Source organism: Neofelis nebulosa, chromosome 9 (genome assembly GCF_028018385.1).
Source record: "Neofelis nebulosa isolate mNeoNeb1 chromosome 9, mNeoNeb1.pri, whole genome shotgun sequence".
NCBI lineage: Eukaryota > Metazoa > Chordata > Mammalia > Carnivora > Felidae > Neofelis > Neofelis nebulosa.
Window position 1 is genome coordinate 109,566,632 of NC_080790.1, and position 24,767 is coordinate 109,591,398.

The 24,767-nt window shown below is 39.9% G+C and overlaps 2 protein-coding genes across 9 annotated transcripts in view; one reads left to right on the top strand and one right to left on the bottom strand.

Annotated features, from left to right (window-relative positions):
* MCM8 (minichromosome maintenance 8 homologous recombination repair factor) overlaps positions 1 to 11,803 on the bottom strand; it is a 57,240-nt gene extending 45,437 nt beyond the window's left edge. For 4 of the 5 annotated variants that reach the window (XM_058684921.1, XM_058684919.1, XM_058684923.1 and 1 more), the window contains exons 1-6: positions 11,427 to 11,803; positions 5,853 to 6,005; positions 5,458 to 5,541; positions 3,289 to 3,371; positions 2,483 to 2,632; positions 470 to 573 (exon numbers count right to left, since the gene is read on the bottom strand). In XM_058684921.1, the coding sequence (XP_058540904.1) occupies positions 470 to 573; positions 2,483 to 2,632; positions 3,289 to 3,371; positions 5,458 to 5,541; positions 5,853 to 6,005; positions 11,427 to 11,466 (614 nt within the window). In that variant the 5' untranslated portion in view covers positions 11,467 to 11,803. The remainder of the gene's footprint in view (positions 1 to 469; positions 574 to 2,482; positions 2,633 to 3,288; positions 3,372 to 5,457; positions 5,542 to 5,852; positions 6,006 to 11,426) is intronic. The other variant, XM_058684922.1, reaches the window with a different exon arrangement.
* A 97-nt stretch (positions 11,804 to 11,900) lies between these two features.
* On the top strand, positions 11,901 to 24,388 carry TRMT6 (tRNA methyltransferase 6 non-catalytic subunit). Of its 4 annotated transcripts, none has more exons than XM_058684929.1 (11): positions 11,902 to 12,204; positions 15,675 to 15,802; positions 17,231 to 17,340; positions 17,886 to 17,977; positions 18,101 to 18,184; positions 18,456 to 18,580; positions 19,509 to 19,867; positions 20,324 to 20,409; positions 21,251 to 21,353; positions 21,452 to 21,538; positions 22,894 to 24,388. In XM_058684929.1, the coding sequence occupies exons 1-11, from the start codon at positions 12,077 to 12,079 to the stop codon at positions 23,083 to 23,085; spliced, it is 1,494 nt and encodes a 497-aa protein (XP_058540912.1). In that variant the 5' UTR covers positions 11,902 to 12,076; the 3' UTR covers positions 23,086 to 24,388. The 4 variants fall into 4 exon arrangements, with proteins under 4 accessions (XP_058540915.1, XP_058540912.1, XP_058540914.1 ...); XM_058684931.1 differs by having other exon boundaries at positions 21,424 to 21,538; positions 22,894 to 23,031; XM_058684932.1 differs by lacking the exon at positions 15,675 to 15,802 and having other exon boundaries at positions 11,901 to 12,204.
* The last annotated feature ends 379 nt before the right edge of the window (positions 24,389 to 24,767 follow it).

Sequence of the window (24,767 nt, forward strand, 5' to 3'; positions counted from 1 at the left end):
TATCTTCTATAAATTCTGAAAAAGAAAAACCCTAGTGATTACCTTATTCAGCTCTTCTAATGAGAATTTTAAATCTTAAATAAAGATGAATTAAAGAAAAACAGAATTCCATTTGTTCTGTGTCTAGTAGAAACCTAGTAACTTCAACAAAATATAATCACACCATTTACTGTATTACATAGATTATTAATTTAAATAGCAGCATCTTGATAAGTATACATCCAAAATCAATTTTTACAGGAATGTACAGGTTGGGAAATCACCTTATTTGGGCAGGGAAATTTATTTTTGTCATGACCTCTTTGAAGAATTCTGAGTGAGTTTACTTGGGTTTGATAATCAATAAGATAGCACAGAATTCAACCTTTTTTACTGATTTCTCTGGTTTTATAAAATGAGGTTTCCAATCTCCAATCTCAGTCTTACATGCCAGATTCTAAATAATACTTTAATACCGGTAAATCCTTACCTTGCATGGATGTGTGGCACATTTACCATTGTTTCCCCATCCCTAGACAATCCTTCTTGGGCTTGTAATTCAGCTGCATGCCTTTCAAGGTCCCTAGTTAATACCTAAACAGTTGGAAAACAAAATACACTCTTTTATAGAAATGTGAAGAATGTGAAGAAATGTAACCCTTTTATAGAAATGTGAAGTTTATGAATATAAACAGTTCAGAACAGAATATTAACAGAACTCTAATAGCCCTTTAAAACGCTGATATTTAAGGGGTGCCTGGGTGGCTTGTTCAGTTAAGCATCCGACTTCAGCTCAGGTCATGATCTCATGCTTTGTGGCTTTGAGCCCCACGTCAGGCTCTGTGCTGACAGCTCAGAGCCTGCTTTGGATTCTGTGTCTCCCTCTCTTTCTGCCCCTCCCCTGCTTGTGCTCTGTCTCTCTCTCAAAAATAAACATTAATTTATTTTTAAACTCTGATATTTAATTATGACTACTTATTTTATAGTGGATTATGTTTTACCTGGGATTTTGTCATCCCTGGACTGGAAAACTCCAGCATCCCTGTCTGCTACTTTCTGTCCAAAGTAAGCTTAATATTAAAAGTCCTCACAGTAGTCTCCAAAGCTATTACTGCCTGGACAGGCTCTGGTGAATACATATTTTATACTTCTCTATATTCAGTGATTACTTAAGATAGAGAAAATAAAGATGACTTTTGAAATATCTAATACCCACTCCCTTGACATTTGATATTAAATATTTAATAGTGTACAAAGCAGTATGCTGACAATCTAAGAGTGAAAATGAGATGCACATCTATAGCTCTAATTGTTATAAAGACCATAAATATTTAGAGACAAATACTATGCAAGTTTTGAAAAACAGTCCTGAGAAAGGTTTACATGAGAGACAATGGAGTTAGGCCCCAAAATCTGGATGCAATGCAAGGGGCATTCCATGGTTAAGGGACGGCATGTGCAAGAGGTCAGAGTATTGAAAGAATTCTGGGGAGAGCTCAGCTTAGCTTAATGGGTAGTAAGTGAAAGTGGAGGAGGAAGATGAACCACATCATGGAAGGCCTTCAACGCCATGTAAAGGATTTGGATTTCACTTGGAAGAAGTCACCAGTTTCCGAAGACAGATCATGTTTCACCAGTATAGCAACAATTTAGGAAAGATAATGAAGGTTTAAGAAGGGTGGAGGGCCAGTAAGGGTGGAAAAGAGATGGATTTAAGAGATGTTTTAGAAATAGGAATGAAAGAATGTGGTGACTTGGATATGGAGAACTAATGAGTGAGATGAGTCTGAAGACAACACCAAGGTTTCGTGTCTCAGGTTACCAGCAATGTACACATCTTTGTAATTAACTATTCCTTGTGCCTGGATACCATTACCTCCTCTGGCCTATGTCTAATTCTCAGAACCCCTTTAAGACCCATAATAACCCTAGCATCTCTACAAAGTCTTCCTCTGACCTCTTCCCATTCCTCCCCAATAGTCTTACTTTTTCTGAATGCACCCAGTATTTTACCTGTTCCTGTTCTGAGATTTACAACTCTTTACCTAGAAGCATTTATCTGTTTGTCAGCCTAAATAATACTGTCACATATGTTGTGTCAACTGATCCTGAGAAAAACAGGCACAACATATATTATTTTCCATTTATATATGGGGACACTCAGGGAGATTAAGTCTTGCCCCATGCCACACAACCTAAATCTGAGGTTGTTTTCCAAGTTCATAACTGATAACAACATGACCCTTGTCTTATCTTCCTTATGAGATTTTTTTCAAGGAGCTCTTCAATTCCTGTATGATCTTTAACAGACTCAACTAATTTAAGTAAATTAAAATAAATGTTATATTTAGATAAGCTGTTGTATATAGAATGAATGCTATCTTTCAGGACAGGATTGAAATTCTTCAGTTCTAGTTGGCTAAAAACTACCTGTTAGGGAAGGTACTGTTACCGTAAAGTCTTCCTTTAAAATTTTGACAAAAGTCAACACAAAAATATTTACCTGATGTATTGCCAGACCCATGCAAGCCAAAGTTTTCTCAGGTGTATCCCTTAACTCATTTGCTATAGTTGGTACCAGTTTAGTCATTTCATCGTCTTTTGTCAGTTCTTTAAAATCCACCAAAATACTTCCCTTTCTTTCTATTTCATCCTATAAAATATTAAAGGCATGAAAACAATGATGGCTTTTTTGAAGTCAACAATCAAAACTAAACATTCAATTACTTTGAAAAAGCATATGTTTATATTGTGATAACAATGAGTATAATAAGCTTTGCGCCAAGCACAGTTACAGTATTTAAAATATATTAATTTACTTATGCCTCTTAACAACACTTTGTGGTAGGTAGTAATACTATTATGACCAACTGACAGATGAGAACACTAAGGTACAAAGAACGTAAGTAATACACCAAAGTCCACACTGCAGCTAAGGGGCAGAGGTGGGATCTAGATCAAAGCTGTCTGGCTCCAGCCTCTACTGATCACTAGCACCTCAAACACATCGTTTAAGAAGACAACACATAGGGGCGCCTGGGTGGCGCAGTCGGTTAAGCGTCCGACTTCAGCCAGGTCACGATCTCGCGGTCCGTGAGTTCGAGCCCCGCGTCAGGCTCTGGGCTGATGGCTCGGAGCCTGGAGCCTGTTTCCGATTCTGTGTCTCCCTCTCTCTCTGCCCCTCCCCCGTTCATGCTCTGTCTCTCTCTGTCCCAAAAATAAATAAAAAACGTTGAAAAAAAAAAAAAAAAAAAAAAAGAAGACAACACATAAAGGTGTACTGGTAGCTTTGTTGTACAGGAATCTTACCTTATCATATAAATCAATACGCCTTGTGAAAAAATTTTCAAATGCTTGAATCTTCTCAATAAAAGGAGAGCTACTGCTGTAAACTAATCCAACAAATATGGCATTAGCACTAATAATCACACACATACAGGCATATTTTTCATGAGACGAAGAAACATTGTACACATGGTAGAGGACTTGTTCCAATTACTTTGCATTTTGATTATATTTACATAGGAATAGTTAAGTATTCTAAAGCAAGTTTAGGTCTGCATAATCTTAAATGCAGAGAAGAAGTGTTTCTCTCTAAAAGCACCAATACTATCTGGGAATCTTTGTACTGAACCTTTGGCGCTTAATAGGACCTGGTAGTTCAAATAGCTTACATAATAGAGCTTAAAATGAAAATTATAATAAAGCCAAAGCTAGACACCTGAATTAAATTCTTACCCAGAAACAGAGCTAAAGACAATCAGTCTTTGCAAAGTAAATTCTACAAGTCCAAAATGCCACATGTCAAATCCCTTCCTGACATTAGGGTAGACAGACCGCTATTTCACTCTGGTCCCAAAACTTTCACACTGTAAAGTTCCATAACGTTTTCAAACTGGTCTTCCACAGAGAAACAATACAATGAAGTAGTTTGGAAGTATAGATGGTTAAATCTAAGGCATCTGCTGAACTCCATCTTTAGGACCAGTCTAAAGATCACTTCTGGTGTTCTGGTCTAACTACTAGGGAAATATTGTAGGTGTTGGTAGCTAATGCATCCTAAAACAACAAAAGACACATCACCTAAGAAACATATCTATGTGATAGGAAAAAAACCCAAACAAACAGACTCTCAATACAGAAAAACATTTGTAAAGCACTTCATTCATTTACCAAATGAATACTGAGTGCCTGGTAGCGGGAAGATCCTTGCCCTCAAAGCAGTACAGTCCAGTGGAAAAAAACCTATATATATATACACATATATGAGTACATATATATACATATAAATGTACATATACATACATATATATGTACATATATACACATATATATACATATACATATATGTCTTTACACATACACACACATATACATACACATAAACCATAATTCATAAGAGATATAACATATAGAAAAAAACTGTAAGAACACAGAAAAGACTAGTCTCCAAACCTATGATGTTAACTGATATTTTTGACTATAAAAGGGAGAGTCCTTAAGTGTGTTTCTACACAAGCCTGTGTAGGTTCTCTTCGTTTTAAGCCCTCCCTTCTATTTTCTATTCTGTGATGCTATGATTGAGATCTGCACAGTGCACTGCCCAGACTCCTTTAAATTCTGCCAACTGGAGGCATGTTAGAGACTGGAAGGTGGCAAGAAAGAAGGGTTTTATTTTTGTTTCTAATTCTTTTCAGCATCTTGCCAGCTGCAGAGAATTTCCAGCCTCCAGCTCTGAGCATCAATAGTGTCATCCTCCCACCAGAGTTACCAGCAACAACCAGCTTCATTTGCTGCAGTGGTCTGAGCACAGGTGTGAAGAGTACCCTTTGGAGATCCAAGCACAGCTTTTCAGGGTGCCCCTGAGCACCTGAAGCAACAGCTCTTCCTCTGAATCCCTACATCCTGACAACCTCAGAACTTCTTACTTTTTATTCCCTCAGCCATAAGTATGGTTGCTGCTTCTGGAAGTTACTATTATCTGAGGGCTTATCACAGTGTTCCCATTTTGCTCTTTATTTATTTTTTTAATTTTATTTGAGAGAGAGAGAGAGAGAGAGAGAGAGTGAGAGAGTGAGAGAGTCCTAAGCAGGCTCCAGGCTCAGTGTGGAGCTCGATGCAGGCTCAATCCCATGACCCTGGAATCATGACCTGAGCCAAAATCAACAGTCAGAGGCTCAACCAACAGCCACCCAGGAGCAACCCCCCTTTTGCTCTTTTTAGACTTCCAACTGTATATTCAATTCACTGTATTAAGTCCCCTTTTTGAAATACCTACTGTGGCTTCTGCTTTCCTAACTGATACAAAACTCTAAACATAATACTCTTTAAATATAAACATGATTTAATTGTTTGGGTGAACTAAAATTAAAGAAGGGGATATCTATCAGTAAGCCAAATGTACTATAGTAATAGGAGATGTAACAGCCGGTGACAAGAAAACAGAATCTGTGATACTCTTTACACTTGTAACTTTACCTTCAGAGAAATAAAGCCTCCAGCCTTTATATGGTATGAACTGATCCAATGTTGATTGTAGTAGCAAAGACTGTGAGGTTTGTTCTAAAAAAAATAGAATACTAAGTCAGTAGAAATAGTAATGTGCTGCTGAAGCGAGCACTAGGTTAGTAGAAATAGAATATTTTTTTTCCTATTTGCTTCTCCTTCTGATAATGAGAAACTGACATCATATTAGTAGTTACAGGTTAAGTTATAGGTTTCAGTAAAAATTTTGGATCTTAATACTTAAATACTACTTTAAGGAGTAACATCAAATCAAAGACTGAAGTTTAAGTTAAACTGCTTTGCAGGACAAGCATAAATAGCTTCCTTCATGAAGGAAAAAAAATTGAGCAATCTTTGACCTCCCCTACCAGAAGTATGCTTTCTCGTGGTTTTATTCAGGTCAGGTCTGTGTTCTCTCTCTCTCCATTTTCCTGTGAAGCTCCCACCACCTCGTCCTCTTTTCCAGCTTTGAAACCTCCCTCGTCCAAATCCTCTGCCTCTATAGTCGCCATTCATGTCTTCTAAAAGACAAAGACAAAAAAAAAATCTTCATCAAAATTATAATGGAAATAGTGCTCCTAAGAATGTATTAACATAGTAAATAAAATTAACATATTCTAGTTTGAGATTAGCAACCAGCACTGCAACATTGTACATCATGGTACCAGCTTCAAACACTCTGCAGTCACACTTCTAATTCCCATCTCCCTCTCCTTAAAGTTTTTACTTAAATTCCAGTTAACATACAGTGTAATATTTGTTTCAAGTGTACAATACAGTGATTCAACACTTCCACACAATACCCAGTGCTCATCATCACAAGTGCACGCCTTAATCCCAATCACCTGTTTCACCCCCCACCCCCCACATCCCTTCTAGTAACCGTCGGTTTGTTCTCTATTGTTAAGAGTCTGTTTCTTGGTTTATCTCTCTCTTTCTTTTTGCCCTTTGCTTGTTTGTTTTGTTTCTTAAATTCAACATATAAGTCAAATCATATGGTATTTGTCTTTCTCTGACTGACTTTGCTTATTTTACTCTCTAGCTAGATCTATGTCATTGCAAATGGTGCCACCTCTTTTTAAGGTATATGTACCATAGGTGTTTAACCAAGTATACTGAACATTCATGGGATAAAAATAAGGTAGTGTACCGGTTTTCAAGGGGCTCCCTCAATAGAAATGAAAATAAGACAAGTAATTAACTCAGAGATGACTTTTTTTTTTGTAGTGTTTTAGACTGATTCTAGGGCAGCACTGGCTGACCATAATTCTGACCTGTGACACTATGAATACATCATCATAGACCCTCAAAAACAGTCAATCCTGCATGTCATATCCACTTTTACAAAAGGTACACACATACTCTTACATAGGCAGCTAATACGAACTTTTCTGAGGATGCATAGGGGTGGAAAAGGGTACATACATGTTTTAATCTTTCTTTCTCTATAGGGGCTAAATAGGAAAGAAGTTAATTTTCTGGGACTTCCAGCTTCTCAAAAAGGCAATGGAAGAAAGATCATTTCTAGGTCAATACTGATTAGATGAATTATTTGCAGTTCTTAGATAAACTCATTGAAATGCAATCATTTTTTTAAAAAACATATTTATTAACATATTCTCATCTTTTTTTTTTTTTTTTTTTTGCTAATTATCCCTTCACATTTTTTGTTTTGTACATAGCAAGATACTCATTTTTTTTTTTAACTCAATGATAGATTCGGGCTAATTATCAAAGATTCAAAATATAAGTAACCTTTAAAATAGTTTTTAACCTATAACCAGTAAAAAAAATAAAATTGAATCAGTAATCAAAAATCTCCCAACAAACAAGAGTCCAGGGCCAGATGGCTTCCCAGCGGAATTCTAACAAATGTTTAAAGAAGAGTTAATACCTATTCTTTTGAAGCTGTTCCAAAAAATAGAAATGGAAGGAAAACTTTCAAACTCATTCTATGAGGCCACCATTACCTTGATTCCAAAACCAGACAAAGACTCCACTAAAAAAGAGAATTACATACAAATCTCCCTGCTGAACAAAGATGCAAAAATTCTCAACAAGATACTAGCAAACCAAATCCAACAACACATTAAAAGAATTATTCATCACGATCAAGTGGGGTTTACTCTTGGGATGCAGGGCTGGTTCAATATCCACAAATCAATCAATGTGACACATTGCATTAATAAAAGAACAGATAAGAAACACATGATCCTCTCAATAGATGCAGAAAAAGCATTTGACAAAATACAGCATCCTTTCTTGATAAAAAGCCTCAAGAAAGTAGGGATAGAAGGAACATAACTTAAGATCATAAAGACCATATACAAAAGACCCACCACTAATATCATCCTCAATGGGGAAAAACTGAGAGCTTTCCCCCTAAGGTGAGGAATGTGAAAGGATGTCCACTCTCACCACTGTTGTTCAACATAGTGTTGGAACAAGTCTCAGCAATCAGACAACACAAAGAAATAAAAGTCAACCAAATTGGCAAGGAAGAAGTCAAATTTTCATTCTTTGCAGACAACATGATACTCTACATGGAAAGGCCAAAAGACTCCACCCCAAAACTGCCAGAACTGATACACAAATTCAGCAACATTGCAGGATATAAAATCAACGTACAGAAATCAGTTGCATTTCTATACACCAATAATGAAGCAGCAGAAAGAAAAACCAAGGAATCGATCCCACTTACAACTGCACCGAAAACCATAAATACCTAGGAATAAACCTAACCAAAGGTGTAAAAGATCTGTATGCAGAAAACTATAGAAAGCCTATGAAAGAAACTGAAGAAGACACAAAGAAATGAAAAAACATTCCATGTTCATGGACTGGAGGAATACTGTTAAAATGTCAATACTACCCAAAGCAATCTACACATTCAGCGCAATCCCTATCGAAATAACACCAGCATTCTTTACAGAACTAGAACAAACAATTCTAAAATTCAGAAAAGGCCCTGAATAGCCAATGTAATACACTGAAAAAGAACACCAAAGCTGGGGGCATCATAATTCCGGACTTCAAACTGTATTACAAAACTGTAATGATCAAGACAGTATGGTGCTGGCACAAAAACAGACACATAGATCAATGGAACAGAATAGAGAACCCAGAAACGGACCCACAAATGTATGGCCAACTAATCTCTGATAAAGCAGGAAAGAGTATCCAATGGAAAAAAGACAGTCTCGGGGCGCCTGGGTGGCGCAGTCGGTTAAGCGTCCGACTTCAGCCAGGTCACGATCTCGCGGTCTGTGAGTTCGAGCCCCGCGTCAGGCTCTGGGCTGATGGCTCGGAGCCTGGAGCCTGTTTCCGATTCTGTGTCTCCCTCTCTCTCTGCCCCTCCCCCGTTCATGCTCTGTCTCTCTCTGTCCCAAAAATAAAAAAAAAAAAAATAAAAAAATAAAAAAATAAAAAAAATAAAAAAAAAAGAAAAAAGACAGTCTCTTCAGCAAATGGTGCTGGGAGAACTGGACGAAAACGTGAAGAAGAATGATACAACCACTTTCTTACACCACACACACAAATAAATTCAAAATGGAGAAAGACGTAAATGTAAGACAGGAAACCATCAAAACCCTAGAGGAGAAAACAGGCAACAACCTCTTTGACCTTGGCTGCACCAACTTCTTACTAGATGTGCCTCCGGAGGCAAGGGAAACAAAGGCAAAAATGAACTATTGGGAGCTCATCAAGATAAAAAGCTTCTTTCTGCAAAGCAAAGGAAACGATCAACAACAAACTAAAAAGCAACCAATGGAATAGGAGAAGATATTTGAAATGACATATCAGATAAAAGGTTAGTATACAAAATCTATAAAGAACTTATCAAACTTAACACCCAAAATACAAACAATCCAGTGAAGAAATGGCCAAAAGACACGAATAGACACTTTTCCAAAGACATCAAGATGGCTAAGAGCACATGAAAAGATGCTCTACATCACTCATCATTAGGGAAATACAAATCAAAACCACAATGATACCACCTCACATCTGTCAGAATGGCTAAAATTAAAAACTCAGGCAACAACAGATGTTGGCAAGGATGTGGAGGAAAGGGAACACTTTTGTATTGCTAGTGGGAATGCAAGCTGGTGCAGCGACTCTGGAAAACAGTATGGAGGTTCCTCAAAAAATTAAAAATAGAACTACCCCACGATCCAGCGATTGCACCACTAGGTATTTACCCAAGGGATACAGGTATGCTGTTTCAAAGGGGCACATACACCCCAATGTTTATAGCAGCACTATCAACAATAGCCAAAGTATGGAAAGAGCCCAAATGTCCACTGATGGATGAATGGATAAAGAAGCTGTGGTATATAAATACAATGGAATACTACTCGGGGTCAAAAAGAATGAAATCTTGCCATTTGCAACAACATGGGTGGAACTAGAGTGTATTATGCTAAACGAAATAAGTCAGTTAGAGAAAGATAAATATCATAGGATTTCACTCATGTGGAATTTAAGAAACAAAACCGGCTGGGGTGCCTGGGGTTGCCTGGGTGGCTAAGTCGGTTGAGCGTCCAACTTCGGCTCAGGTCATGATCTCACGGTTTGTGGGTTTGAGCCCCATGGTGGGCTCTGTACTGACAGCTCAGAGCCTGGAGCCTACTTCAGATTGTGTGTCTCCCTCTCTCTGCTCCTCCCCCACTCACCCTCTGTCTCTTAAAAATGAACAAACATTAAAAAAATTTTTTTTTATAAGTTAACAAACAAAAGGAGCGCCTGCGTGGCTCAGTTGGTTAAGGCTCCAACTTCAGCTCAGGTCATGATATGGCGGTTTCCAAGTTCAAGCCCTGCATTGTGCTCTCTGCTGTCAGTACAGCGCTCCTTCTGATCCTCTGTCACCCTTTCTCTCTGCCCCTCCTCCACTTGTGAGGTGCACACACAAAATAAATACATTGAAAAACAAACCAGGGAGGCAAACCATAAGAGACTCAAATACAGAGAACAAACTTTGGGTTGCAGGAGGGGAGATGGGGGGGGGGGCTAAATAGGTGATGAGCATTAAGGAGGGCATTTGTTGGGATGAGCATAGGGTGTTATATGTAAGTGATGTATCACTAAATTCTACTTTTGAAACCATTACTACACTATATGTTAACTAACTTGGATTTAAATAAAATTCAAAAAATCAATTCTGTGATGGAAGTAGGAGTAAAAAAATAAAATAAAATAGGTTTTAAAATAATTCATATAAGTGGAGCACAGGGCATTTTTAGGACAGTGAAACGATTCTGTATGATATTGTAGTGGTGGATATATGACATGAATTTGTCAAAGCCCATGGAATTGTACAAGAGAAATAGTGAACTCTAACATAAACTCTGCACGTTAGCTGGTAATAATATCAATATCGGTCAATTAATTGCAACCAATGTAACACACTAATAATGCAGGGTGTTAACAAGTGGAACCTGGGCTGTGGGGAGGTAAGAGAAAATATAAGGGAACTCTGCACTTTCTGTGCCATTTTTCTGTTAACCTAAAACTGTTGTAAAAAAGAAAGTCAACCTTTAAAAATAGCTCGTATCCTAAGGATAAAAAGAAACAAAGAGTATCTCCGTACACTGTAGTGCAATTCATCACACAAAAAAACCATATCCGAATCTGTTTAAAGGGATTTAATTAATAAATACGTTAATACCCAAACAAGTTCCTAACGTTAGGACAAGCCAGAACTTTGATCATCGTCTAGACCATATCGCAAGTCAGGAAACTGAAACCCTGAGAAACAGATCAAGATCTAAGTTGTTTGGTGGCAGTACTGAACTCCAAACTCCGTTTTTAAAATCCAAGCTGAAGCGCTCCTTCGAGAACGCTACATGCCCTCTTTCCCAAATGAGATAATGTAGTGGCAATAACTTTAAAAATTACACAGACGCAAAATGTAGGACTGTAGAATTGGGTAAAGGAGCCACCTGTAGGCCTGTTGTCCTTCGTTAAACACCCCCACTTCATTTAGTTCTCCTCAGGATGTTCTTACTTGCAAAGACAGACGTCCCAAAGGTCTCCCAGTTCTCAGCAGGGCAGGTTCCTGGACAGCAGCAGATGTGCCCCGCCCCGCTCTCCCTTCCTCCCGGGGTGAATCTAGGCAGGGCCGAGAAAAGACTGAGGCCCGAGCTCCTCAGGCGACCCCTACCCAAGACCTGCGATTCTCTTCAGTCGCAGCTCTCCAGACGTCCCCGCGTGGGACCTCAGTTTCCCCAACGCCTCACGGGCTCACTGGATCTTTAGCTACTGAAGCTAAACTCCAGTCTCCTTCCACGTTCCTTTTTGGCGCGTCTTTGACGCAACTTCCGCCCAGGGTGCTGCGAGACCGGAGGGAGGGATGGAGTGCAGCCAATCAAGGAGTTCGGCCAGACGGAAGCCGTGAGACTCCCGGAAGCTGTCCAGAGGTCCCCACAGGAAAGCGGAAGCGGCGCGCAGCACGTGGGGGAGGTGCCGGTCCTAGGGTTCTGCGTCCACTTGGTTTGTGGTTGTGAGGCTGGCCTCCGCCACAGCAGAGGACGAAGGGCGGGGCGCGGGGAGCCCGAGAGACGCTGCGGAGCGGGGAGACGGGCTGAGCGCCATGGAGGGCCCAGGGGAGGCGCCGGGCCCACAGCCACCGCATCCCGAGGACCACCGCATCCGCGACGGCGACTTCGTGGTGCTGAAACGGGAAGATGTGTTCAAAGCAGTGCAAGTCCAGCGGAGAAAGTAAGTCAGGTCGCTGGCCTTAAGGGTCCCCGCTTCATTTTCTAGATACCCCCTTTCTCCAGGTCTTCCCACCAGGGTCCAGTTCTTGAATCTGTGGATCCCCAACCTCCTTCCTCGTTTTCTCCTCTTGATCTTCTTACAGAAACCTTTTCCCCCAACATCCCATTCCCGTGTCCCTTCTGCCTTCCTGCAGACTGCCGCTTCCAAGGTTTCAAACCTGGTCTTCTGCCTTCAACATCCCTCTCGGTCTTTCCACCGGGTTCCCTTTCTCATACTTGGCCCTTGGGTGCTCAAGTGCTCTCCCCTTCCTTGTTCTCACCCTTCCCTGTGTCCTGGAGTTGTTCTCCTAGGTTCTTGAGATGTTCTCTCCTGTTATCTCACAGAACTCACCAACCATTCTCTCCTATCCTTGACTCTCGGGGTCCTCCCCTCCCCTGCCTTTTTCCCATAGACCATCCTTTCTCCCTACTCCCTCAGCCAGGATCAGTCCCACAAAAATGAAACGTCTTCCACCTTATCTGACCTTTGGTCTCTTTTCTGTATCCAAACTGGAACAACTGTTTACACATAGTAATGTTGGAAAACAACTTCCCATAGAATGTAGGATTACTCTAGGATTCCCTCACTTAACACACAGGGATGCGAAGAGATCTAGGAAAGTTAAATTACCTAAAAACAGTTTGCTCAAGATCTCAAAACTTGAAATCAGGCTTGATTTGTGAACATGCTGATTAGTTATAACTCTGTTTTAATATTAGAAAAGTGGGAATTTTTGGTAACGTTTTGGCAGGAGTGGTGAGGTTGTTAAATCCCAATAGCTTATTAATGCTGAAAATGTATTGAGATGTTTCTGTTAATTATCTGAAAAGTACAACCAAGTTTTCCTTTAAGTTTGGTTATTATAGTACTTTAGACAATGAAACAAGTTGAGTTCAGTGTCAGGAGAACAGCTTTTTGCAGAGCACAGTCTAGGTGCTCTGAGATTTGGAGTTTCTAAGTGCTCCCTTCAGATAAATTATTTTATTCCTGTGTGAACCAAACTGTTGACTGGTATTTAAAGTGAAACAGGTGTCATTAGAAAATAATCAGGTAACAGCCCGCAAAGCACCATGCTGGTGACAGCCAAGTTTTATTGCACAAGAACCAGTGTGGTAAAGAAAAATAAATGCAGTGGGGGTAGGGGGTGGGGGGTTCTTTTAGTCCAGAAATATATCTGCATCATTTTCTCTAGAATTTCTGATTAGAAATGTGTGCTGGCCTTCAAGTGTATAATTTTGGAAAGAGCCAATATTAATTATTTAAACTTTTTAATTGAAGTGTAACAGTGCAGCAAAATCCTTAGGTTATGCTTGATGAATGATACCAAGTTTACACAGCTGTATAATGACCATGCAGGTGAAATTTTGTTTTTTCTTTTCTTTCTCATTTGCCCTTTTCTCAAGTTGCTTAATTTTAAAAGTGGACGTTTGAGTGTGGTTGTTAATAATGTGCTCTTTTAGACAAGAGCTTTTTCATTACCAGCAATGCGGACAGTAGCATCTTTATTTCTAAAAAGTACTCTGTTCGTACTCTAGACATACTTGTTTGGAAGCACTTTTCATCACTTTTCTTGGCAGAAGCCATTGCATTAGTTTCCGTTTGATTTAGTAAATGATGCTTTGAGCTCATCGAAATCCCAGGTCATACTCTCCCTTTACTGTTCTTCGGGTCTGCACACATCTGGTTGGGCAGAAGCAATCCTGGCTTACTGAAGAGACTGCACATCCCACTCTTTCTCGGTGAAGACATGGCATTGCATTGCTCTGACTGGGCCCCACTTTCCTGACTAGGGCAGTGACATCTTGTCACGCCGCTCAGTTTGAGTGGCACACCTTTCTTTGCATATCAGACCCCCAGCCAGAAGGGTAAACCCAAACCATCTCACACTCAGTATTTCACTAGCACTGGGGTGCTCAAGGGATGAGAGTGTGGGTTGCACATCTGGACTGAACGGAGTTTCAATTTCTGATGAGATTTATGTCAGCAAATATTTTTAGAGTCTGTTATGTTCTATTACGTTTTAGAAACTAGGCACACAGCAAAGAATAAGAATTGATCCTATCTGGATAACTTAGGATCTCGCAGGAATTCACTCAGATGGTTCAAGGGAGGAGATTTAATGAAGATGTGACATATACAAGTACAGTGGTGTGGTGAGGTTTAGAGAACCAACAGAGAATGGTGATGCACCCAGGGTCTAGCAGTGGTGAGAAACTTTTGGCAAGGGAGCTTGGGTGATGTGGTCTATGCATTCTGTCATAGACTCCTGGGGCACAGAAAAAGGAAGAGAAGGTGTAGGGTGGGGCACAAACAGAATTAATCAGTACATGCCTTCCAGGATTCGGAGTTCTGTGGACACTGGCCATGTCCTAAAACTAGGCAGGGCTTCCTGAGATCCATTGGTCTTTTCTGGGGCAGACTGTGTGGTATAGTGGAAGGTACCAGGCTTTGGAGTTAGTAAAACCTGGATTTTAATCCCAGCCTCCCACTATGTAACTATGAGTCTTGGACGAGATACTTTTCCTAAGCCTTAGATTGCTCATCAGGAAGGAGCTATGTCCCAGGATTTCTGTGAGAATTAAATGAAAAAGCATGAAACTCACTGGTATGTACTGCCCAGCCACTTGTCAACACTCAGTAGGTGTTTTGAAGAAAAAGAAAAGGTTGTTTGTTTTTGTGGGATTTTCCTTTTAAATGGTAATAAGATAAAAATTTAGATAATGAGGAAAGCTAAAGTTGTCAGATCCTCAGTAGAGCATTGTCAGCATTAGGCATATTTCCAAATGTATAGATTGTCAGTAATGTTTATTTGTAAACATAATTTGCTTTTACTAGATATTCATTCATTCATTCATTCATTCATTTATTTATTTATTTATGTGCTTGTTTGTTTTAGTAGGCTCCACACCTAATGTGGGGCTTGAACTCATGACTCCAAGATCAAGAGTCACATGCTCTACCGACTGAGCCAACTAGGCACCCCTCCTTTTACTAGATAATTTTTAAAGGAAATAGCCAGTTAGACGAGGGAATTTGTTAAATCCCTGTCTTCTCAATGATTGTTTGAGGGGTGTCACAGTGTCACAGTGTGTGTTCAGTGGCCAGGCAATCTTGGTGACCCTTTATTTAGGAAATCTGCAAACCTGTGAGTTAGGACATCCTGTCAGTGCAAGTTGGAGTCAAACCAATGCCTCAGAAGAGGAATGTCTTCTGTCCTTGTTTCTCATTCCAAATTCACTGTTTTTGTGGCTTCTTATTAATTTTGTCTCTGTCCAACCCAGTTCTCTCTAGTTCATTTGTCAGTTCATGTTCAGAGATAATGTTCAGAGATCAGTCTCTGTGGGAGACCAGTTTTGAAATAAATTTGATTGAGCATATATTTTCTACAGTGAATGCAAATAAGATACAGCTAATTGCATTTTCTTCCCCAGAAAAGTAACTTTTGAAAAGCAGTGGTTCTATCTGGATAACATCATTGGCCATAGTTATGGAACCACATTTGAAGTGACCAATGGAGGAAGTCTTCAGCCTAAGAAGAAGAAGGAAGAGCCTACTTCAGGTGCACTCCTTTGGGTATATGAAATAGGTGCTCTTGAGCTGACTAGTCAGAAACCTGTCAACCCCAATTCTAAAATGCTAACCCAAGCTATCCTCAAAGAAACTTAAACTCGTAATCTAAGAACTGTAGCTTGATGGAATGAAGCGAGGTCTGCTTTTGACTTTTGAGATACCTGGATTCTGGCTCTAGCCCATCATTAACTGGCTCTCCAACCTTAGGCCAAATTTTTAATCCCAGGAACCCTTGCTAAGAGCAGATAGAGAGCCCTTTCAGTGCCCAGAAGTTAAATAATTGCTGGAGGCAGTTAGCATGTAGGGTAGAGGTTGAGAGTCTGGCTTCAAAGTTAACTGACTAGGTTTAAGTTTGTTTTATCACTCGCCTTGTCACCTTAGGCAAGTTACTTGGTTTCTCTAGGTCTTAGAGCTTCATCTGTAAAATGGAGCCATATGTACATTTAATGCCCAGGATGTTGCTGGTGTTCAGTCATATAATATATGGGAAGTTCCTAACAGTGCCTTGCCTGTAGCAAAGGCCCATAATTTTAGTAGTTATTGTTAATTAAAATTAAGTACTCCAACATTTGTTAAAATAAATGTACTTAAGATATTTTATTAATTAAAATAATTTTTTAAATCAAATAATTCAAATACTATTTTAAAATTTTTGTTCAAACCAATTAAATGCTTTTCAGTTAACATCCATATTTTTATTGAGCACCAAATATGTTCCAGGTATGATTAGGCAGTGTGATTGTAACAGTTTATGAGATAAACCATCTCATGAAATGTACTTAGCATTGGGGAACACCAAAAATAAGTAGACAAGCTAAACACATACTTGTAGGTGGTGGTATGTGCTGTGCAGACCATAAAACAGGGAGGTGTGCTGGAAGCTGATTGGGTGAGACTTGGCTGAGATAATGAGTTCACCGCTGAGTGATGGGAAGGACCTAGGCAGAAATCTACCCAGAGATTGTCATAAAAGCACTCCAAGTGGAGGCAGCAGCAAGTGCCAGAACGCTGCAGTGAGCCTATGTTTGGTGTGTTTGAGGAAGAGAAAGAAGGGCAGAGTGGCTAAAGTGTAGGGGCCAGAGCGTATACAGCCTTGCAGGTCGTCTTTGGAATGTATTCTGGCTGTAGGAAGCCACTGTTTTGTGCACGGGAGGATTAGATGAGCCAGTTTGCATTTTGTAAAGAGAACTCTGGTATCTGGGTGGATTGTAAGGGAGCAAGAGTGGGAGGGAGCAGGAATAGGAGTTAGAGACTGGAGCAGTCATGGCAAGAAAAGAGTGGAGGGAGGAATAGAGGCAATGGAATTAGAAGGCCAAATTTGAATGACTGATGGGCTGGATGTAGACATGATCTTAGAAGAAGAAAGATTTTAACTAACTGCAGATCATAAATGTCATAAAGCAATTTCCTTCCTTAGAGACCAAAGAAGCGGGCACTGATAATCGAAATATAATTGATGATGGGAAATCTCAGAAACTTACTCAAGATGACATAAAAGCTTTAAAGGACAAGGGCATTAAAGGAGAGGTAATATTCAAAGGATGTTGTGTTTTGTTTTTGTATGGTTTTGAGGAAATTATTTGGTTTTTAAAGCAGGATTTACCTAAGGTGAAATGTAAAAATACTTTCTCTTAAAAATAGTTTGAAATGTACATGCAATTCAATATATCAAAGATATCATTTCTTTTATGCAGGAATGTGAGTGACCTTACTGATATTATTAGCAAAAGAGAATTTAATAACTTAGTGCATATCAGAGCTTAACTTGGTTCATTTTCAGTAAGTTTTCAGCCAGTGTCTTTCTTTTACATCCCTTCTCCCTTTATTATGTATCTCTCTCTCTCTCTCTTTTTTTTTTTTTTTTTTACCCTGTTTTAAGTGGAGTTACAAAGTACTTGTATTTTAATACAAGTTCTAGATAGAGTGAAAAATGCAGTGTATTCATTTGGACTTGTGTGGAAAGGGGCCTGGAAAATCAGGTCTTTGTATACGTTCTAGGGTAAGAAACCTTTGAAGTTATCGTTTCAGTGGAAATAAAATTTCAGGAAATCTGCTTGCTCCTTTTCTTATAGGAAATAGTTCAGCAATTAATTGAAAATAGTACAACATTCCGAGACAAGACAGAATTTGCTCAAGATAAATATATAAAAAAGAAGAAAAAGAAGTAAGTGGCCTTTGTTTGAAAAAGATGAAAGTATTAAATCTTTATAGACTTATAAAATTATTAAAAATAAAATATTTTTAAGCCAATTTTTCAAGACTGATGTCCTCTTTTTTCTTCCCTCAGGTATGAAGCCATCATTACTGTTGTGAAGCCATCCACCCGCATTCTTTCAATTATGTATTATGCAAGAGAACCTGGAAAAATTAAGTACGCTTTGTTTCCTTTCAAAAGTATAATTGGGGGAAAATATATCTTTAAGAAAAGTCATGATTTTAAGTAAAATGAAAACTTGCACACCTGCATAAAGTGTCCTCCTACCTCATGAATTGTAAGTTCTTTTTACTGTTGTCTCCAAAGCAATCTATAGTCTTACCAACATCATTTTTGTGAAACAAACAAATAAAACTTGAGAAATGATGATTAAGATAGCTGTCCCTGCTCAGCTAAAAATAAATGAATCATTCTTTTTTTTCTTTAGCCACATGAGATACGATACCCTAGCCCAGATGTTGACGTTGGGAAATATCCGTGCTGGCAATAAAATGATTGTAATGGAAACGTGTGCAGGCTTGGTACTGGGTGCAATGATGGAACGAATGGGAGGTAAGATTTAACGTTCTCAGGTTCATTAAAGCACCACCATGACATAAGTAGAGGGGCCTAAAAACACAACGCACAGAAAGCGAGGCTGAGTTACTACAAGATTAATGAAATGGCTTGGGTGGGCCTGCACAGCTCCTGTCCCTGGGACCTTCCTGCAGCGTCCACATCTCCCAGCCAGTGCTGTGTTGGTGCCCCTGGATGGTATTTGCCCTTTCCAGCTTCAACATCAATGGGGATGTTTCTGAAGCTTTTTTCTGGCTTGGACCTCCAGGACAGTGATTTCAGTGAATTCTTGGATAGCTGGCGCTCATTTTATTGGCGTGAATTGAGGGGATAGTATGAGAAGAATACTGGGGGTATATTTTGTCCTGGAGGAACGCAACACGGCCTGGTTTGCCTGTCCTCTCTCTAACCCTGTGGAAGATAAGAACTTTTAACTGTCCTGATTGAGGATTGGAGTAGGGGAAAGCTGAGAGCCAGTCACCGATCACATGACATCCAAATTTGCACGATCACAGGGTTTTACCATAGTGTCAAGTGGGGTAAGCGTTAAGACTTCTTGTTCATGTTGGGGCACCTGGGTGGCTCAGGATGCCCTCCCTTCTCTCTCTCTCTGCCCCTCACTGCTCATGCACGCACTCTCTCTCTCTCTCTCTCTCTAAAGACAAAGAAACATTAAGCAAAAAAAAAAAAAAAAAAAAAAAAAAAGATTTCTTGTTCCCGTGTTTTGGAATTATATTTCCTTCACTGGGCATATTCATAGACTGAACAGACCCCAGAGGAGCTGCATCATCTTACAGCCTCTGAGCAGAGTAGAGACCTTCTATCTTCTTACTGTGGCAGACCCTGAGGTTTTGCATAGTCTAGAATCACCTCCATCAAGCAGATGTTTGCTTTTTTTTTTTTTTTTTTTTTTTTTTTAATCCAGGCTTTGGTTCCATTATTCAGCTGTACCCTGGAGGTGGACCTGTTCGGGCAGCAACAGCATGTTTTGGATTTCCCAAATCTTTCCTCAGTGGTCTTTATGAATTCCCACTCAACAAAGTGGACAGTCTCCTAAATGGCACGTTTTCTGCAGAGATGTTATCTTCAGAGCCTAAAGACAGTGCTTCAGTTGAAGAAAGTAATGGCACCCTGGAGGAAAAACAGACTTCAGAGCAAGAGAAGGAAGACAGTGTGGCAGAAGCCCAAGAGAGCCATCACCCACAGGAACAAGAAACAATGGAAATTGTCTCTCAAGATCCAGAATATAAGGAGCCTAAAGAGAGAGGAAGCAAAAAAGATTATGTAAGAGTATTAAGAGTCCCCACTACCTTCATAACATTCCCCTCATTATGGCTTTTCCTGATCCTTTTTTTTCCTTTCATGTCAGGATCTATTACTGTGTAACTCCCTCAGTTTCAGTTAACTTAATTTAAGCACTGAGATTTGGCTTGGCTTTGGAGCATCAGTGCCCAAGATAGTGAATATCAAAACAGATGGAGAAAGCGTGTGTGTGGGTGTACACACGTATGTGATGTGATCTTTGGGATGGAGCTTTAGGATACAGAAGCATTGTATACCAGGTAGCTTAATGATGGTTTTATAACATATGGATTTACGTGTTTGCAACTTTCTTATGAATGACCTTCTGTTGCTTTAGTCTAAGTTGCTAAATATTGTTGAAATGTTCTGACAGACCAGCGTTTCCTAAACCTGACTGAATGGCCTCAGTACATTAGTTTCTTCTTTTTCTTCTTGAAGATTCAGGAAAAGCAGAGGAGACAAGAAGAGCAAAGGAAAAGACATTTAGAGGCTGCTGCTCTGCTGGGTGAAAGAAATGCAGATGGGTGCGTTGATGAATGCAGATATCTGGGTGCTCATGGGTTCTGCTTCAAACAGATTAGAATTGTCTGTCTGCTTGTCTGCTTGTCTGCTTTGATTATAGTGGGAGCTGAGATGATGATTCTGTCTTGGGTTTTTAAACAAAGGAGGCTGCATCTAGTGGAGGTGGGAAAGTGTGCTGGTTTCAGAGTTGTAGAATAAGTTTGGAATTTCTCTGATGACCGTGTGTCAGATGGGTCTGTGTGGTCCTGCTGCATACAGGTGGTGGGGCATTCAAACTGGTGTGATACTGGCTACCTGTAAGGGCTAGGGGAAACCTGACAGTCGTAGGTTCAGATATCCATAAAGCCAGTAAGTACCATGTTGGATTTGTTTCCAGACTTTTTTGTTTTTAAATCAGGAGTGTCATTAAATGCAACTTAGAGTTGCCAAGTACCAAAAGAGCTTTTTTTTTTTTTTTAATGTTTATTGTTGTGAGAGGGGGAGAATGAGCAGGGGAGGAGCGGGGGGGTGGAACAGAAGATCTGAAGTGGACTCTGCACTGACAGCAGAGAGCCTGATGTGGGGATTGAACTCACAAACCATGACATCGTGACCTGAACTGAAGTTGGATGCTTAATTGAGCCACTGAGTCACTCCCAAAAGAGCTTTTAATTCATTTTGTGTTTCTTGGAAAGTAATAGCTTATGATTTTGTTTGTTTGTTTTTTTGAATTTGTAGAATGTTTTATATCAAGCTCTTCCTTGTGCAAGTCATGGCAAACAAATGATCATTTTAAATACATTTTAAAATCTGCGCTCCGCCTTGCCGAGCAGAGAAATAATTTGTCTAATGTTTTCCTTACAGTTTAATTGTAGCTAGTCGTTTCCATCCCACTCCACTCCTGCTGACTTTGCTGGACTTCGTGGCCCCTTCAAGGCCATTCGTGGTCTACTGTCAGTATAAAGAGGTAATACTGAAATGAAATGGATGAGAGTTCTTGCGTCTGCATGTTAATACTCAAATCACAGCCCTCAAAGTCATCCTCAACTCTTTTTATGCTTTTAGCCGCTGTTGGAATGCTATACAAAACTGCGGGAAAGAGGAGGGGTCATCAACCTCAGACTGTCTGAAACCTGGCTCAGGAATTACCAGGTACGTGTTCTTAGAGCCAGTTCCTGGGAGCTACTCTCCTGAGTTGCTCTTTGCAGTAGTGCCAGAAGTTGTTAAATAGAAATTTGCCTATTTCTGTCTACAGAGATGAAAGAATCTCCTGCCTGTAACTCAGAGAAAGTGCCTTGGCTTTTCCTGACCCTTTTTTCTCCGTTCATGTCAGGGTCTATTACTCTGTAACTCCAGTCCAGAGACATTTAAAATGTAAACAATTATGATTCATGTTTCTTCAAGGCCTCGAGATCATTGTGGAGGGAATAAATGATAATAGCAAATTCCCTAGGCCAATAAGAAAGTGACTCTCTTCTCTCTCCCGGGATATCTTTGCATCAGGTTTTCAGGATTTACTTCTGGGCTCCATGTCAGTTCAGGTCCTCTGGAAGGCATTTGCTAAGATGGAATTAGCAGTGGAAGGGATTTATTGGGGGAAAATGTCTTTGAAAGATGAGAGAGGAAGCAGGATTAGATGGGAAAGCCCTCAGACCATGGTGGAGGTCTGATGGCTGTGAGAGAACGGGGAGAAAGGAAGATGGGCGGGAAGATCCTTCAGTGCTACCCTCAGAAGGTCTCAGCCAACATAATGGGGAACCCCAGAGCAAAGAGTGCCCATTAAAGGAGCCCTGTGTTGAGCAGAAATGTTGTGGTCCTGGTACCCATGCTCAGTAATCGACTTGGAGTGGCCCATGGCCTCCCTGGCTGTGAATGCTGCAGAGGATCCCAAAGGAGCAGCACCTAGAGGCTTTCTGCTGCCTGAACTCCTCACAGCCAGTTCCCTCTGGAAGATCTGAGGGAGCACCGCCATGGCTGCCACGGGCACCGCCCTGCTGCTTGGACATCGTCCTACTTAATCCGGGATACTTAGAGCCCTGAGCGGACCCTGCCCTTCATGACAGTCATCTTATTGAGCTATGGTAACGGCAGAGAAGAGATCTTGTCAGAGTTAACAAGGTATTGGGGCAGGGAGGCTCTGGATATGTGTCCAGTAGCTACTTCTCCATGGACTGAAACTCCACTGTTGGCCATGAAGCTTCCTGGAGCCAATAGAAAGTTACGCACAGGCCCAGGAGTACTACACCAACCATTTGTTTGTTTGCCACCAGAAACTTGCGTCAGGCTTGAGAGCAGCAGCTCCAGCTTTATTTTTCAAAAGAAAACCACTTAAACCAGTTTCTATACTCTTATCTGCACTATTATGTGAAGGAGGAGCTCTTTAGGAATTGATCCAATTAAATCTTCAAGAGAATCTGTGTCGTTTAAACTCTGATTTCCAGCATGTGTATTGTTAGTATGTGCTTTATCTGCTTAGGAAAACATGAATGTCTTTCTGTCTTGATTAGGTTTTGCCAGATCGAAGTCATCCCAAACTACTGATGAGCGGAGGTGGGGGGTACCTTCTCTCAGGCTTCACTGTTGCCATGGATAACCTTAAAGCAGACCCCAGTCTCAAATCCAACGCAAGCACTTTAGAATTACACAAGACTGAAGAGCCAGCAGCTAAAAAACGGAAATGCCCAGAGTCTGACTCTTAAGCTTTCAAAAATTGCTCTGATTTTTGTCCTCAGGCACTATACAGTTAGTAATTAAACTTTAAATGCTATTACTAATTGTTTTCTTACATTCAAAAATAAGAACATGTCTGTACACCTGCTCCTGGGAAGGACGAGTAAGCCTTTTGTCCACTTCTGGCACAGATAGATTTGGTCTGTCAAAACGTCGAGCCAAAATACCTAAGCCTGGGGTGTATGCAGTGGACTGGTATATATGGCCAATCCTGTTTATTTCACAAAACTCCTCTAAGTACATTTGGTACTCTGTGCAAATATCCTGAGAATTTAGACGTCCTAGAAATATATTTATACAAGACTTTATGTGTTAAGCTAAGTGGAATAACACAACATAGAGAAAACTTAGGTACTAAAAAGGAATTTGTGGAAGACATTTCTTGTGTTCATTCCGCTCTCTTTAACCTAAGCAATATGGATGTATGAGTGTCTGAGATTTACAGTACCAAAAATGCCCTCCCTGTTTCCTCCAGTGGAATAAACTTTTTTAAAATGCTAGGTTTTTTAATTTTAATAGTTGATAACTTAGGAAAGTTCTGAGTATTTATTTTACTGCTTTTTTTTGTCAACACAGAGGTGTAGTAGGGTACTTTTTTGGGTTAATTTGCTAGTCCCCTCCTTTGTTCGAAATGAAGTGACTAGAATTTTTGTGTACTATTCAATTAAAGGCAACAACAAGGGTTTTTTTTCCCCCTACCCAGACACTTGTGGAGAGATATATAAATATATGTATATATATGTACACACACATACATATGTATATGGTTGTTGGTATATACGCATATATATATTTATATATACACATATACACGGAGACAGAGAGAATGCACTATCTATATGAACTATGACAGTTTAGTGCAGAGCTTAGACCAGTTCTCATTGCATTAGTGTCACTCCTTGTCAGTTGTATTTTAAAGTGCCTTTTTTGGTGATTATTAATGCTGGTTTGTTGAGCTCTGGCATGATTAGGTGGTTAGCCTTTCTAAGCTCTGAAAACATATAATCAAATTATTTGGTCATCTATAGCCAAGGAAAGTGTTTAGAGTAAGCCACGGCTCTTGTCTTGCTTACTAAACATGCTCATAGTGTGTATTCACATCATTATAGCACAGATGCTGATCATCCAGCAAGGAGCATCTCAGAAAAAAAGAAATTACATTTTCCTAATAGCATGTACTATCCTGATAACGGTCAATGTGATTACCAAGTACAGTTTTGATTCCTTTTTCTTAAAACAATTCCTTTTAAAGAATAAAAGTGTTTCCTACTACGATTCGTCTGATTTACATTAATGATGCGGTCAGTGACACCACATTCACTGGCTTTCAGCTGATTGTGACATGTGATCTGTATAAGAAAACGTGCCCAAATTGATAACCTCTCTGAACACGTCCTTGCAAACAGTCCTCACCCACATACAACCAGTCAAGTTTTGTCAAGGAGAATACATGCACAGACTGGATTCTGTAGCAGCTGCTCTCCACGCGTCATTGTCATTAGAATCCTCTCATACTTGTTATTCATTGAGTTTTCAAGTCCCATCCCATTTCATTCATTCTGCAAGTCTGCACTACCAAGGCCCTGTGTGCCCATGTAGCTGCCCTGGAGTTTCTTGTGAACTCATATACCAACAGTAAAAGTTAACCTAA